The 16,921-nt window shown below is 29.3% G+C and overlaps 4 protein-coding genes across 4 annotated transcripts; all 4 read left to right on the plus strand.

Moving 5' to 3' along the window:
* Nucleotides 1–1,259: 1,259 nt before the first annotated feature.
* On the plus strand, nt 1,260–10,669 carry LOC111209876. The gene is made up of 2 exons (XM_048769464.1): nt 1,260–1,432; nt 1,530–10,669. Exon 2 carries the CDS (start codon nt 8,353–8,355, stop codon nt 8,698–8,700), a length of 348 nt encoding a protein of 115 aa, XP_048625421.1. The 5' UTR covers nt 1,260–1,432; nt 1,530–8,352; the 3' UTR covers nt 8,701–10,669.
* A 104-nt stretch (nt 10,670–10,773) lies between these two features.
* LOC125592988 lies at nt 10,774–12,185 on the plus strand. Its single transcript, XM_048768785.1, has one exon. It carries the CDS (start codon nt 11,627–11,629, stop codon nt 11,972–11,974), a length of 348 nt encoding a protein of 115 aa, XP_048624742.1. The 5' UTR covers nt 10,774–11,626; the 3' UTR covers nt 11,975–12,185.
* Nucleotides 12,186–12,622: 437 nt separating this feature from the next.
* LOC125592989 lies at nt 12,623–14,015 on the plus strand. Its single transcript, XM_048768786.1, has one exon. It carries the CDS (start codon nt 13,266–13,268, stop codon nt 13,611–13,613), a length of 348 nt encoding a protein of 115 aa, XP_048624743.1. The 5' UTR covers nt 12,623–13,265; the 3' UTR covers nt 13,614–14,015.
* A 792-nt stretch (nt 14,016–14,807) lies between these two features.
* LOC125593192 lies at nt 14,808–15,633 on the plus strand. Its single transcript, XM_048769454.1, has one exon. It carries the CDS (start codon nt 14,903–14,905, stop codon nt 15,248–15,250), a length of 348 nt encoding a protein of 115 aa, XP_048625411.1. The 5' UTR covers nt 14,808–14,902; the 3' UTR covers nt 15,251–15,633.
* Nucleotides 15,634–16,921: the final 1,288 nt, after the last annotated feature.

The following is a 16,921-nucleotide window of genomic DNA, read 5'->3' on the forward strand; positions in this document are numbered from 1 at the left end:
ACTCTTTTTAGATAATTCAATTTTCTGTTCTAGTGATGTTTCTTTCAATACTTGCTTAGTGGGACAAGTCACAGCAAAATGTCCTTTCTCTTGACATCTATAACAAGTATGCTCGTTATTAGGGTAAGAAGACTTACCTTGGACAGTGCTGGTCCGATTAGACAGCATGGGTGGACCGGACATGGCCTCTTTTGGTGATATGCACACAATTGTATCTTGAGCCTTATTCTGGCCAGAGAGTGGAAACATCATGGTTGGTGTTTCTTCTTTGTGGACAGTGTACTCTCCATGGCTCTCTGTAATTCTGTCACTTTCCCTTGGACAAGACAAGTGCATTAATCTTGTCATGGAATTAATAATAGCATTTTGATCTAGAGTGGAATTTACCTCAGGTTTTGGTACTTGAACAACACTTTGTTCAGTTTTCGGTTTCCACTTGTGGTGTGGATTTTGATTGAGCTCATGTACTGGTTCGGCCCTTGGAACTTCAGTAAGCATATGGCTCTCATCTGGTATTCCTGTACCAAGAATACAAATGTTTAAACCAGTATCTAAAGGTGTTGTTTGACACTTACCTTTGTTTGATACTTTGATAACTGGTTGGTTTATTAAGCAACTTTGATTGCTTTGTGCTTTGAGCTTCCTTCTGGTCCGTGGGAAGGTTTGTTCCTGGCGTCTCTTCTTCTATGTACCTAGGCTCCTTTAGACCTGTAATAACACTCTTGGACAAAGACAAGTGCATCATACAAGTGGTAGATGATTCATGAACCATATCATCAAGTATAGGACTTACCTTAGCGTTTATGTGCATAGAAGTTTGCTCTGGTTTTGCTTTGGACCTGATCAGAGTATTTTGGCCAACACTTTTACTCATCTTAAAGGCCTTTGGGATGTCACTTTTCTGGCCTAAGCAATGGACAATGGCTTGCCCCTGGTTTGGCTGAAAACTGTCTTGTTTAGGCAAGACTCTTTGATCTTCTTGTGCCACAACTTTTCTTGCTTCTTTGGAGCCATGAGTTAGATACCTCCTTGGGTATAGTTCTTGAATTTCAGAACTTGTAAACTCTGGTGCAAACTCATATCTCATGACTTCTTTAAGAGTTCTCCACGTTTTGATAGTTGGCTCATTGTAAAACTGCCTATCATCTTCTTCTTGTACCCACCATTTAAAGGCATCTTCTCTAAGTTGATCAATAGCATAAGCTAGCCTTTATTTCCTCAGGATGTTGTTGAAGTGAAACCATTCATCAAGGTTCCTCTCCCATCTAAGATAACCTTTTTTTCCTTAAAATTTAAAGAGTTCAATTTTATCAGCAAAAGAGTTATAATCAAACCGAGAATTAACAACATGATTGTTGTGGGTTTTAGAAGTTGTAGTTTGATTGATCCTTGAAGGATTTGGTGGCTTGGGCTCGACATACACAGCTCCCTGGTACATCTCCAAATCTTGTTTTTCCTTGTTGTGGTCGTTGGCCTTGTGCCTGATTTCTTTTCTCCAATTGAGCAATCTTAATTTGGAGCTTTTGTAGAGCTGCGGTCTGTTGGCTCAATGTGGCCTTTAGTTTTTGGCCGTGTCCCGCCTCTTCCATTGCTTCCTGAAAACAATCTCAAAGAGCAAGTGAAAGTATGAGAAGTTATGGTAGAACCAAAATAAGACAAATGCAATGATGCAATTTAACTAAACCGAGAAAATATGCAAATATGAACCAATATGAAATAACTATGCAATAAATAATTTTTCTTTTGGTTTTCTGAATTTAAACTCGAAATTAAACTATATGATATGATAAGAAACACAAATGGAAAGAAAATATGGAAATTAAACTAACACTGATTTTTTTTTGAATTTTCTTTAGATGCAACAATTAAACCAACAATATGCAAACAGTAATAACTATGCCCTTAAATAATTTTTTTTAATGCAAGCACTATGAATACAATATGAAATGATAATAAACACTATGGAAAGAAATATGAAATGCAAAACTAACAATGATGATTTTTTTTTTTTTTGAGTTTTCTTATGCAAGTAACCGAAAATGGAAACAAATATGTATGCTTGAACCCAAAATGATATAAACTAAGCTGAATGATTTTTATTTTTGAATGCCAATAACAAACTTATGAAACAAATATGGTATGCACGAAATTTAATAAAATGCTATGCCTTTTTATTTTTTTATTTTTATGCATCCAAACAAGAAACAAATATGGAATGCAGATTTTTTTTTTGACTTTTCTAAAATGAATGCACAAAATCTAAAAATGGTAAGTGGAGCTGGGGAATAAATGCAAACAACCAGGGCCGGCCCTTGGCTAAAGTGGGTAAAGCCCTTGCTTTAGGCGCCAAAATTATGTTATATATTTTAGGGACATTGGTTTAGCTAAAAACGACAGTATTGTAATGGTTGGTGCTATAATTTGTGTTACGGAAGTTGTGGTTTTGATTCTATACTCTTATATTTTTATAGGGTATATATTTTAGTGATGGATCTAAATTTTTTGGGCTTTAGGCGCCACATGGTGCCGGACCGGACCTGAAAAGAACTAGTCAAGAATTTCAAAATAATTTTGTGTATAAAATGCAAGAAACTTCTTCTCTTTTGTTTTCTTTTCTTAAAAACAATAACAATGCAAAAACTGTTTATATGGATTTTTTGGTTTATGAATGGAAAAACAAATGCAAGCAAGTACGAATGATGCAAGGATAGATGGACATGATTCAGGAGCTTGAGCTCTGATACCAATTGTTGCAGGCTGGAAATCAGGGATGGCAAGATGGTTGATGGAAGCTTGATGGATCGACCAAAAATATGATCGGATGGGCGATATGATGGAATGCAAGTTATGATCCTGAAAACAAATGCAAAAACAAATGAGATGTGATTTCTAATATGATAAAACAAGATAAATAAAGATAGATAAGATGGAATTAGGCTGCTGGTCGTATGACACTCTCAGCCTAATCAGTTGATGATTGAAGTGGATTGAGATGGTGCTTTGCTTGCTGGATGTGTATCACTCTCAAGCTTGGCAAACGAATTGGAATGGAAGGATGGTGGATTGAGTACGCCACAAGACTCTATGGAAAGGAGCCTTGATAAGTCAAGGTGCTTTGGAGCTGTTTCACAAAAACTCAAAAGACTTAGAATAATAGTTTTAAGAAAACTAGAAAACTGATTATTTCATATAACTTTCAAAATTGGGATACTTTACAATGGACAAACGACCTGAGCTTTATAGGCTTGACTAAGGGGACTCTAGACAAGACCAAACGGTCATAATCAATAAAAGGAAAGCTAATAAACTTGAAAATAAAGTTTGGTCTTCAATGAAGATGATCTTGGAGGAATATGGCTGTTGGAATGAGATTTGCTTGGCCATAAATGGGGAACTTGATTCTTCTTGAACCTGGACGGTTTGAGAGGATATGAAAGCTTCCTGGGAATCTTCTTGATGGCTTGATATGTGCTGAAGTCGTGCACAACTTGTTTAGGAAGTAGCTGTTGGAGATTTATTGCCAAGGACTCCAAATATAGCAAGTTGAAGCAAGAGTTAGAGTAGATCCGCCTGATCCACTGGGTGCTGGTGTATTGCAGGAAGTCTTGGACGTCTTCTGGTTGGCTTAGAGTGTCTCCTGGTTTCCAAAAATAGGTTTGGGTCGGACCAAATCGAATTGGTTGAGAGCTTTCCATAAACAATGTCGGTTTGGCCAGTTTTGGGAAATTGAGCAACCCAAGTAGAACTTCTGGTTGGATTGGATTTCTGGATTGGTTCATCTTGATATGGAATCCTAAAAGGCCCTCCTTAACATAAAAAATGGCCTCAGTCGAAGCCTCTTCATGGTTGGACTTGTATGGACCGAAATGTGACTGATCTGCTCCAATGGATGTTGAGAAGATGGCTTGACTTGTAAAATCCATAACTTTCTTTTCCGTGAAGATATTGTTGAAATTCCAAGCCACAATGACTCCATATTGAGTTAGATCGCTTTTAAAATTGGATTCATGGAAAAATTCCATCTGGTCGTTGAGATATTCTCTTTGGACTGAACCTCTGTCGCTGGCATCTCCAAGGTGGCCGGTTTGGACAGCTTGGTTGATCTCTGGCACTGAAATATATCTTGATAATTTAAAACAAAAATCTAAAAAAACATCTAATGTTTTACCTTTGAAACCTTAGAGTTTAATAGTACATGCTAAAATAATGACTTGGAGAAAATAATATTTTGAATACTCATGTTGTCGACGATTTTGTAAATACGATCATTTATAAAGAAAATAATGAGACTGGATGTAATCACGAAAAATAACAATATCCTATGACTAGTAATAAGTAGATAATAACTTATAACAATGATATAAGGATGGAGCGTATAGATTTGAGTTTTAGATCGATCACAAAAGTTCTGGAAAACAATTGTGCACATTTTTTATTTCATTTTTAACAATATTTAGATTTGGCTTCAAAATTTTTAACAGATTACAACCCTTTCATTTTGGCATTTAATAGTTTAATTCAAATATTTGTTTTGTCAGTTCCAGTTTCCGTTCTAAGAAATTATATCTATATAATCTATAAACTAGTTATGGTTTAACTATAGAATTTGTTTTAGTAGGAAATTCTTACAACATAAGGATACGCGTTATAGGACAATTCATACTCGATTAAATTCACATTCTTAAACCAAAATTTCTGTAAAATGATGGAGCTTGTTAACATTTACAGAAAATAAAGAATAGGTATAAACAAGGTTTAAATTCGATTGGTAGTTTATTTCTTAACAACAAAATAACTTAAAACATCAATAATTTAGAAATATGTTATTTTGATAGTATTTAGTTTAAATAATAAATATATTTTTTTCTATAAATTTTCTAAATATGTTAGAAAAAACTCTTATTAACGGTCACATTTTGTTTAACGTTAAACTGCATTAATTAATTTGTTATGTTCACTTCAAAATACGTTTAGTTTGTGTTTGAGTGTTTAATCTCTTATAAATATGAGACAAAATTTCATTTTAAAATACCAGATACAAACATTTTAATATATTATATTAATAACATTTGCCACTTATTTTGAAAGCATTGGCAAAATGGCTCACACTTCCTCCCGAACTACTATCGTATTCATTGTTGTTGCTTTGGTTTGTGCATTCGTTCCTGCATTCTCTGTTGAAGAAGCTGAAGCAAAATCACCATGGGATACATGTCTTCTTAAAATCAGTCCAAAATGTGCGTTGGATATAATTGGTGTTATCTTCGAAAATTTAACCATCACTGATGCATGCTGTCATGATCTTGTTCAAGAAGGAAGAATGTGTCACGATACTCTTATCAAATATATTGCTAGGAAGCCACAATTTGTTGCCCACGAAACAGAGTATTTGACGAAAAGTGATGCTTTGTGGACTCATTGTGTCTCAATTTCTCAAACTGCTTAATAATATGTTATGCATGTATTGTTCTGATTAACAAAAATTGTATTCAACTATCGTTAAATTTTCTTTGATCAAAAATCGTGGATCAAACAACATGCAATATAAAACGACCATCAAGTGAATCTCATTCTAAATGAATCAATACAAATATTAACTCAACTGAAAAACAATGCGCTATCCATACAAGATTGTTAAACTAATAACAAAACATATATGAATAATTTCCAAAAATATTGCTTATTTAGTTTGATTTAACGTATCTTTAATTTTAAAATTTAATTTTCATCTAAGATGTCAATCATTATTTTTACATACTGAAAAATATCTTGATAATTTAAAACAAGAAGCTTAAAAAATATCTAATGTTTCCCCTTTGAAACCTTAGAGTTTAATAGTACATGCTAAAATAATGACTTGGAAAAAACAATATTTTGAATGCTCATGTTGTCGACGATTTTGTAAATACGATCATTTATAAAGAAAATAATGAGACCGGTTGTAATCACACAAAATAACAATACCCTATGACTAGTAATAAGTAGGTAATAAATTATGCCAATGATATAAGGATAGAGCGTATGGATTTGAGTTTTAGTTCGATCACAAAAGTTTTGGAAAACAATTGTGCACATTTTTTATTTCATTTCTTACAATATTTAGATTTGGCTTCAAAATTTTTAACAGATTACAACCCTTTAATTTTGGCATTTAACAGTTTAAATCAAATATTTGTTTTGTCAGTTCCAGTTCCCGTTCTAAGAAATTATATCTATATAATCTACAAACTAGTAATGGTTTAGCTATAGAATTTGTTTTAGTAGTAAATTGTTACAAAATAAGGATACGCGTTATAGGACAATTCATACTCGATTAAATTCACATTCTTAAACCAAAATTTCTGTAAAATGATGGAGCCTGTTAACATTTTCAGAAAATAAAGAATAGGTGTAAACAAGGGTTAAATTCGATTGGTAGTTTATTTCTTAACAACAAAATAACTTAAAACATTAATAATTTAGAAATATGTTATTTTGATAGTACTTATTTTAAATAATAAGTATATTTGTTTCTCTAAATTTTCTAAATATGTTAGAGAAAACTCTTATTAACGGTCACATTTTATTTAACGTTAAACTGCATTAAATAATTTGTTATGTTCACTTGAAAATACGTTTAGTTTGTGTTTGAGTGTTTAATCTCTTATAAATATGAGACAAAATTTCATTATAAGATACCAGTTACAAACATTTTAATATATTAGATTAATAACATTTGCCACTTATTTTGAAAGCATTGGCAAAATGGCTCACACTTCCTCCCGAACTACTATCGTATTCATTGTTGTTGCTTTGGTTAGTGCATTCGTTCCTGCATTCTCTGTAGAAGAAGCTGAAGCAAAATCACTATGGGATACATGTCTTCTTAAAATCAGTCCAAAATGTGCGTTGGATATAATTGGTGTTGTCTTTGAAAATTTAACCATCACTGATGCATGCTGTCATGATCTTGTTCAAGAAGGAAAAATGTGTCACGATACTCTTATCAAATATATTGCTGAGAAGCCACACTTAGTTGCCCACGAAACAGAGTATTTGACGAAAAGTGACGCTTTGTGGACTCATTGTGTCTCAATTTCGCAAACTGCTTAATAATATATTATGCATGTATTGTTCTGATTAACAAAAATTGTATTCAAATATCCTTAAATTTTCTTGGATCAAAAATCGTGGATCAAACAACATGCAATATAAAATGAACATCAAGCGAATCTCATTCTAAATGAATCAATACAAATATTAACTCAGCTGAAAAACAGTGCGCTATCCATACAAAATTGTTAAACTAATAACTAAACATATATGAATAATTTCAAAAATAATTGTTTAATTCGTTAGATTTAACGTATCGTTAATTTTAAAATTTAATTTTAATCTAAGATGTCAATCATTATTTTTACATACTGAAAAATATCTTGGTAATTTAAAACAAGAAGCTTAAAAAATATCAAATGTTTTCCCTTTAAAACCTTAGAGTTTAATAGTACATGCTAAAATAATGACTTGGGGAAAACAATATTTTGAATGCTCATGTTGTCGACTATTTTGAAAATACAACAGGATCTAATCACAAAAAATAACAATACCCTATGACTAGTAATAAGTAGATTATAACTTATGCCAATGATATAAGGATGGAGCGTACGGATTTGAGTTTTAGATCGATCACAAAAGTTTTGGAAACAAAATTGTGCACAATTTTTATTTCATTTTTTACAATTTTTAGATTTGGCTTCAAATTTTTTAACAGATTACAACCCTTTAATTTTGGCATTTAATAGTTTAAATCAAATATTTTTTTTGTCAGTTCCAGTTCCCGTTCAAAGAAATTATATCTTTATAATCTATAAACAAGTAATGGTTTGGCTATAGAATTTGTTTTAGTAGTAAATTCTTACAAAATAAGGATACACGTTATAGGACAATTCATACTCGATTAAATTCACATTCTTAAACCTAAATTTCTGTAAAATGATGGAGCCTGTTAACATTTACAAAATTAAAGAATAGGTATAAACAAGGGTCAAATTCGATTGATAGTTTATTTCTTAACAACAAAATAACTTAAAACATTAATAATTTAGAAATATGTTATTTTGATAGTACTTAGTTTAAATAATAAGTATATTTGTTTCTCTAAATTTTCTAAATATGTTAGAGAAAACTCTTATTAACGGTCAGATTTTATTTAACGTTAAACTGCATTAATTAATTTGTTATGTTCTTAGTTTGTGTTTGAGTGTTTAATCTCTTATAAATTTGAGACAAAATTTCATTCTAAAATACCAAATACAAACATTTTAATATATTATATTAATAACATTTGCCACTTATTTTGAAAGTATTTGCAAAATGGCTCACACTTCCTCCCGAACTACTATCGTATTCATTGTTGTTGCTTTGGTTTGTGCATTCGTTCCTGCATTCTCTGTAGAAGAAGCTGAAGCAAAATCACTATGGGATACATGTCTTCTTAAAATCAGTCCAAAATGTGCGTTGGATATAATTGGTGTTGTCTTTGAAAATTTAACCATCACTGATGCATGCTGTCATGATCTTGTTCAAGAAGGAAAAATGTGTCACGATACTCTTATCAAATATATTGCTGAGAAGCCACACTTAGTTGCCCACGAAACAGAGTATTTGACGAAAAGTGATGCTTTGTGGACTCATTGTGTCTCAATTTCGCAAACTGCTTAATAATATATTATGCATGTATTGTTCTGATTAAAAAAAATTGTATTCAACTATCCTTAAATTTTCTTTGATCAAAAATCGTGGATCAAACAACATGCAATATAAAACGACCATCAAGTGAATCTCATTCTAAATGAATCAATACAAATATTAACTCAGCTGAAAAACAATGCGCTATCCATACAAGATTGTTAAACTAATAACAAAACATATATGAATAATTTCAAAAAATATTGCTTAATTAGTTTGATTTAACGTATCTTTAATTTTAAAATTTAATTTTCATCTAAGATGTCAATCATTATTTTTACATACTGAAAAATATCTTGATAATTTAAAACAAGAAGCTTAAAAAATATCTAATGTTTCCCCTTTGAAACCTTAGAGTTTAATAGTACATGCTAAAATAATGACTTGGGAAAAACAATATTTTGAATGCTCATGTTGTCGACGATTTTGTAAATACGATCATTTATAAAGAAAATAATGAGACTGGATGTAATCACGCAAAATAACAATACCCTATGACTAGTAATAAGTAGATAATAACTTATGCCAATGATATAAGGATGGAGCGTATGGATTTGAGTTTTAGATCGATCACAAAAGTTTTGGAAAACAATTGTGCACATTTTTTATTTCATTTTTTACAATATTTAGATTTGGCTTCAAATTTTTTAACAGATTACAACCCTTTAATTTTGGCATTTAATAGTTTAAATCAAATATTTGTTTTGTCAGTTCCAGTTCCCGTTCTAAGAAATTATATCTTTATAATCTACAAACTAGTAATGGTTTAGCTATAGAATTTGTTTTTGTAGTAAATTCTTACAAAATAAGGATACGCGTTATAGGAAAATTCATACTCGATTAAATTCACATTCTTAAACCAAAATTTCTGTAAAATGATGAAGCCTGTTAACATTTACAGAAAATAAAGAATAGGTATAAACAAGGGTTAAATTCGATTGGTAGTTTATTTCTTAACAACAAAATAACTTAAAACATTAATAATTTAGAAATATGTTATTTTGATAATACTTAGTTTAAATAATAAGTACATTTGTTTCTCTAAATTTTCTAAATATGTTAGAGAAAACTCTTATTAACGGTCACATTTTATTTAACGTTAAACTGCATTAAATGATTTGTTATGTTCAATTGAAAATACGTTTAGTTTGTGTTTGAGTGTTTAATCTCTTATAAATATGAGACAAAATTTAATTATAAGATACCAGTTACAAACATTTTAATATATTATATTAATAACATTTGCCACTTATTTTGAAAGATTGGCAAAATGGCTCACACTTCCTCCCGAACAACTATCGTATTCCTTGTTGTTGCTTTGGTTAGTGCATTCGTTCCTGCATTCTCGGTAGAAGAAGCTGAAGCAAAATCACTATGGGATACATGTCTTCTTAAAATCAGTCCAAAATGTGCGTTGGATATAATTGGTGTTGTCTTTGAAAATTTAACCATCACTGATGCATGCTGTCATGATCTTGTTCAAGAAGGAAAAATGTGTCACGATACTCTTATCAAATATATTGCTGAGAAGCCACACTTAGTTGCCCACGAAACAGAGTATTTGACGAAAAGTGATGCTTTGTGGACTCATTGTGTCTCAATTTCGCAAACTGCTTAATAATATATTATGCATGTATTGTTCTGATTAACAAAAATTGTATTCAACTATCCTTAAATTTTCTTTGATCAAAAATCGTGGATCAAACAACATGCAATATAAAATGAACATCAAGTGAATCTCATTCTAAATGAATCAATACAAATAATAACTCAGCTGAAAAACAGTGCGCTATCCATACAAGATTGTTAAACTAATAACAAAACATATATGAATAATTTCAAAAATAATTGCTTAATTCGTTAGATTTAACGTATCTTTAATTTTAAAATTTAATTTTCATCTAAGATGTCAATCATTATTTTTACATACTGAAAAATATCTTGGTAAAACAAGAAGCTTAAAAAATATCAAATGTTTTCCCTTTAAAACCTTAGAGTTTAATAGTACATGCTAAAATAATGACTTGGGGAAAACAATATTTTGAATGCTCATGTTGTCGACGATTTTGTAAATACGATCATTTATAAAGAAAATAATGAGACTGGATGTAATCACACAAAATAACAATACCCTATGACTAGTAATAAGTAGATAATAACTTATGCCAATGATATAAGGATGGAGCGTATGGATTTGAGTTTTAGATCGATCACAAAAGTTTTGGAAACAAAATTGTGCACATTTTTTATTTCATTTTTTTCAATTTATAGATTTGGCTTCTAAATTTTTTAACAGATTACAACCCTTTAATTTTGGCATTTAATAGTTTAAATCAAATATTTGTTTTGTCAGTTCCAGTTCCCGTTCTAAGAAATTATATCTATATAATCTATAAACTTGTAATGGTTTAGCTATAGAATTTGTTTTAGTAGTAAATTCTTACAAAATAAGGATACGCGTTATAGGACAATTCATACTCGATTAAATTCACATTCTTAAACCAAAATTTCTGTAAAATGATGGAGCCTGTTAACATTTACAAAAAATAAAGAATAGGTTTAAAAAAGGGTTAAATTCGATTGGTAGTTTATTTCTTAACAACAAAATAACTTAAAACATTAATAATTTAGAAATATGTTATTTTGATAGTACTTAGTTTAAATAATAAGTATATTTGTTTCTCTAAATTTTCTAAATATGTTAGAGAAAACTCTTATTAACGGTCACATTTTATTTAACGTTAAACTGCATTAATTAATTTGTTATGTTCTTAGTTTGTGTTTGAGTGTTTAATCTCTTATAAATATGAGACAAAATTTCATTCTAAGATACCAGATATAAACATTTTAATATATTATATTAATAACATTTGCCACTTATTTTGAAAGCATTGGCAAAATGGCTAACAATTCCTCCCGAACTACTATCGTATTCATTGTTGTTGCTTTGGTTTGTGCATTCGTTCCTGCATTCTCTGTAGAAGAAGCTGAAGCAAAATCACTATGGGATACATGTCTTCTTAAAATCAGTCCAAAATGTGCGTTGGATATAATTGGTGTTGTCTTTGAAAATTTAACCATCACTGATGCATGCTGTCATGATCTTGTTCAAGAAGGAAAAATGTGTCACGATACTCTTATCAAATATATTGCTGAGAAGCCACACTTAGTTGCCCACGAAACAGAGTATTTGACGAAAAGTGATGCTTTGTGGACTCATTGTGTTTCAATATCGCAAACTGCTTAATAATATATTATGCGTGTATTGTTCTGATTAACAAAAATTGTATTCAACTATCCTTAAATTTTCTTTGATCAAAAATCGTGGATCAAACAACATGCAATATAAAACGAACATCAAGTGAATCTCATTCTAAATGAATCAATACAAATATTAACTCAGCTGAAAAACAATGCGCTATCCATACAAGATTGTTAAACTAATAACAAAACATATATGAATAATTTCAAAAAATATTGCTTAATTTGTTTGATTTAACGTATCTTTAATTTTAAAATTTAACTCATCTAAGATGTCAATCATTATTTTTACATACTGAAAAATATCTTGATAATTTAAAACAAGAAGCTAAAAAACATCTAATATTTCCCCTTTGAAACCTTAGAGTTTAATAGTACATGCTAAAATAATGACTTGGGAAAAACAATATTTTGAATGCCATGTTGTTCACGATTTGTAAATACGATCATTTATAAAGAAAATAATGAGACTGGATGTAATCACACAAAATAACAATACCCTATAACTAGTAAGTAGATAATAACTTATGCCAATGATATTAGGATGGAGCGTATGGATTTGAGTTTTATTTCGATCACAAAAGTTTTGGAAACAAAATTGTGCACATTTTTTATTTCATTTTTTACAATATTTAGATTTGGCTTCAAATTTTTTAACAGATTACAACCTATTAATTTTGGCATTTAATAGTTTAATTCAAATATTTGTTTTGTCAGTTCCAGTTCCCGTTCTAAGAAATTATATCTATATAATCTATAAACTTGTAATGGTTTAGCTATAGAATTTGTTTTAGTAGTAAATTCATACAAAATAAGGATACGCGTTATAAGACAATTCATACTCGATTAAATTCACATTCTTAAACCAAAATTTCTGTTAAATGATGAAGCCTGTTAACATTTACATAATATAAAGAATAGGTATAAACAAGGGTTAAATTCGATTGGTAGTTTATTTCTTAGCAACAAAATAACTTAAAACATTAATAATTTAGAAATATGTTATTTTGATAGTACTTAGTTTAAATAATAAGTATATTTGTTTCTCTAAATTTTCTAAATTTGTTAGAGAAAACTCTTATTAATAATCACATTTTATTTAACGTTAAACTGCATTAATTAATATGTTATGTTCACTTGAAAATACGTTTAGTTTGTGTTTGAGTGTTTAATCTCTTATAAATATGAGACAAAATTTCATTCTAAAATACCAGATACAAACATTTTAATATATTATATTAATAACATTTGCCACTTATTTTGAAAGTATTTGAAAAATGGCTCACACTTCCTCCCGAACTACTATCGTATTCATTGTTGTTGCTTTGGTTTGTGCATTCGTTCCTGCATTCTCTGTTGAAGAAGCTGAAGCAAAATCACTATGGGATACATGTCTTCTTAAAATCAGTCCAAAATGTGCGTTGGATATAATTGGTGTTGTCTTTGAAAATTTAACCATCACTGATGCATGCTGTCATGATCTTGTTCAAGAAGGAAAAATGTGTCACGATACTCTTATCAAATATATTGCTGAGAAGCCACACTTAGTTGCCCACGAAACAGAGTATTTGACGAAAAGTGATGCTTTGTGGACTCATTGTGTCTCAATTTCGCAAACTGCTTAATAATATATTATGCGTGTATTGTTCTGATTAAAAAAAATTGTATTCAACTATCCTTAAATTTTCTTTGATCAAAAATCGTGGATCAAACAACATGCAATATAAAACGAACATCAAGTGAATCTCATTCTAAATGAATCAATACAAATATTAACTCAGCTGAAAAACAATGCGCTATCCATACAAGATTGTTAAACTAATAACAAAACATATATGAATAATTTTAAAAAATATTGCTTAATTCGTTTGATTTAACGTATCTTTAATTTAAAAATTTAACTCATCTAAGATGTCAATCATTATTTTTACATACTGAAAAATATCTTAATAATTCAAAACAAGAAGCTAAAAGAACATCTAATATTTCCCCTTTGAAACCTTAGAGTTTAATAGTACATGCTAAAATAATGACTTGGGAAAAACAATATTTTGAATGCCATGTTGTTCACGATTTTGTAAATACGATCATTTATAAAGAAAATAATGAGACTGGATGTAATCACCCAAAATAACAATACCCTATTACTAGTAAGTAGATAATAACTTATGCCAATGATATTAGGATGGAGCGTATGGATTTGAGTTTTATTTCGATCACAAAAGTTTTGGAAACAAAATTGTGCACATTTTTTATTTCATTTTTTACAATATTTAGATTTGGCTTCAAATTTTTTAACAGATTACAACCCTTTAATTTTGGCATTTAATAGTTTAATTCAAATATTTGTTTTGTCAGTTCCAGTTCCCGTTCTAAGAAATTATATCTATATAATCTATAAACTTGTAATGGTTTAGCTATAGAATTTGTTTTAGTAGTAAATTCATACAAAATAAGGATACGCGTTATAAGACAATTCATACTCGATTAAATTCACATTCTTAAACCAAAATTTCTGTAAATGATGAAGCCTGTTAACATTTACAGAATATAAAGAATAGTATAAACAAGGGTTAAATTCGATTGGTAGTTTATTTCTTAACAACAAAATAACTTAAAACATTATAATTTAGAAATATGTTATTTTGATAGTACTTAGTTTAAATAATAAGTATATTTGTTTCTCTAAATTTTCTAAATTGTTAGAGAAAACTCTTATTAATAATCACATTTTATTTAACGTTAAACTGCATTAATTAATATATTATGTTCACTTGAAAATACGTTTAGTTTGTGTTTTAGTGTTTAATCTCTTATAAATATGAGACAAAATTTCATTCTAAAATACCAGATACAAACATTTTAATATATTATATTAATAACATTTGCCACTTATTTTGAAAGTATTGGCAAAATGGCTCACACTTCCTCCCGAACTACTATCGTATTCATTGTTGTTGCTTTGGTTTGTGCATTCGTTCCTGCATTCTCTGTTGAAGAAGCTGAAGCAAAATCACTATGGGATACATGTCTTCTTAAAATCAGTCCAAAATGTGCGTTGGATATAATTGGTGTTGTCTTTGAAAATTTAACCATCACTGATGCATGCTGTCATGATCTTGTTCAAGAAGGAAAAATGTGTCACGATACTCTTATCAAATATATTGCTGAGAAGCCACACTTAGTTGCCCACGAAACAGAGTATTTGACGAAAAGTGATGCTTTGTGGACTCATTGTGTCTCAATATCGCAAACTGCTTAATAATATATTATGCGTGTATTGTTCTGATTAACAAAAATTGTATTCAACTATCCTTAAATTTTCTTTGATCAAAAATCGTGGATCAAACAACATGCAATATAAAACGAACATCAAGTGAATCTCATTCTAAATGAATCAATACAAATATTAACTCAGCTGAAAAACAATGCGCTATCCATACAAGATTGTTAAACTAATAACAAAACATATATGAATAATTTCAAAAAATATTGCTTAATTTGTTTGATTTACCGTATCTTTAATTTTAAAATTTAACTCATCTAAGATGTCAATCATTATTTTTACATACTGAAAAATATCTTGATAATTTAAAACAAGAAGCTAAAAAAACATCTAATATTTCCCCTTTGAAACCTTAGAGTTTAATAGTACATGCTAAAATAATGACTTGGGAAAAACAATATTTTGAATGCCATGTTGTTCACGATTTTGTAAATACGATCATTTATAAAGAAAATAATGAGACTGGATGTAATCACACAAAATAACAATACTCTATTACTAGTAAGTAGATAATAACTTATGCCAATGATATTAGGATGGAGCGTATGGATTTGAGTTTTAGATCGATCACAAAAGTTTGGAAACAAAATGTGCACATTTTTTATTTCATTTTTTACAATATTTAGATTTGGCTTCAAATTTTTTAACAGATTACAACCCTTTAATTTGGCATTTAATTGTTTAAATCAAATATTTGTTTTGTCAGTTCCAGTTCCCGTTCTAAGAAATTATATCTATATAATCTATAAACTTGTAATGGTTTAGCTATAGAATTTTTTTTAGTAAATTCATACAAAATAAGGATACGCGTTATAAGACAATTCATACTCGATTAAATTCACATTCTTAAACCAAAATTTCTGTTAAATGATGAAGCCTGTTAACATTTACAGAATATAAAGAATAGGTATAAACAAGGGTAAATTCGATTGGTAGTTATTTCTTAACAACAAAATAACTTAAAACATTAATAATTTAGAAATATGTTATTTTGATAGTACTTAGTTTAAATAATAAGTATATTTGTTTCTCTAAATTTTCTAAATTTGTTAGAGAAAACTCTTATTAATAATCACATTTTATTTAACGTTAAACTGCATTAATTAATATGTTATGTTCACTTGAAATACGTTTAGTTTGTGTTTGATTGTTTTTATCTCTTATAAATATGAGACAAATTTCATTCTAAATACCAGATACAAAAATTTAATAATTATATTAATAACATTTGCCACTTATTTTGAAAGTATATTGCTTAATTAGTTTGATTTAGCGTATCTTAAATTTTAAAATTTAATTTTCATCTAAGATGTCCTCATTATTTTACATACTGAAAAATATCTTGATAATTTAAAACAAGAATCTTAAAAAACATCTAATGTTTCCCATTTGAAACCTTAGAGTTTAATAGTACATGCTAAAATAATGACTTGGGAAAAAAACAATATTTGGTGAACAACTTTTGTATGCTCATGTTGTCGACGATTTTGTAAATACGATCATTTATAAAGAAAATAATGAGACTGGATGTAATCACGCAAAATAACAATATCCTATGACTTGTAAGTAGATAATAACTTATGCCAATGATATTAGGATTGAGGGTATGGATTTGAGTTTTAGATCGATCACAAAAGTCTTTGAAAC

Source organism: Brassica napus, chromosome C9 (assembly GCF_020379485.1).
Source record: "Brassica napus cultivar Da-Ae chromosome C9, Da-Ae, whole genome shotgun sequence".
Lineage (NCBI taxonomy): Eukaryota > Viridiplantae > Streptophyta > Magnoliopsida > Brassicales > Brassicaceae > Brassica > Brassica napus.

Excerpts from the sequence above, each read along its gene's own strand:
- LOC111209876 (XM_048769464.1), top strand. The coding sequence starts at position 8,353 with ATGGCTCACACTTCCTCCCGAACTACTATCGTATTCATTGTTGTTGCT.
- LOC125592988 (XM_048768785.1), top strand. The coding sequence starts at position 11,627 with ATGGCTAACAATTCCTCCCGAACTACTATCGTATTCATTGTTGTTGCT.
- LOC125592989 (XM_048768786.1), top strand. The coding sequence starts at position 13,266 with ATGGCTCACACTTCCTCCCGAACTACTATCGTATTCATTGTTGTTGCT.
- LOC125593192 (XM_048769454.1), top strand. The coding sequence starts at position 14,903 with ATGGCTCACACTTCCTCCCGAACTACTATCGTATTCATTGTTGTTGCT.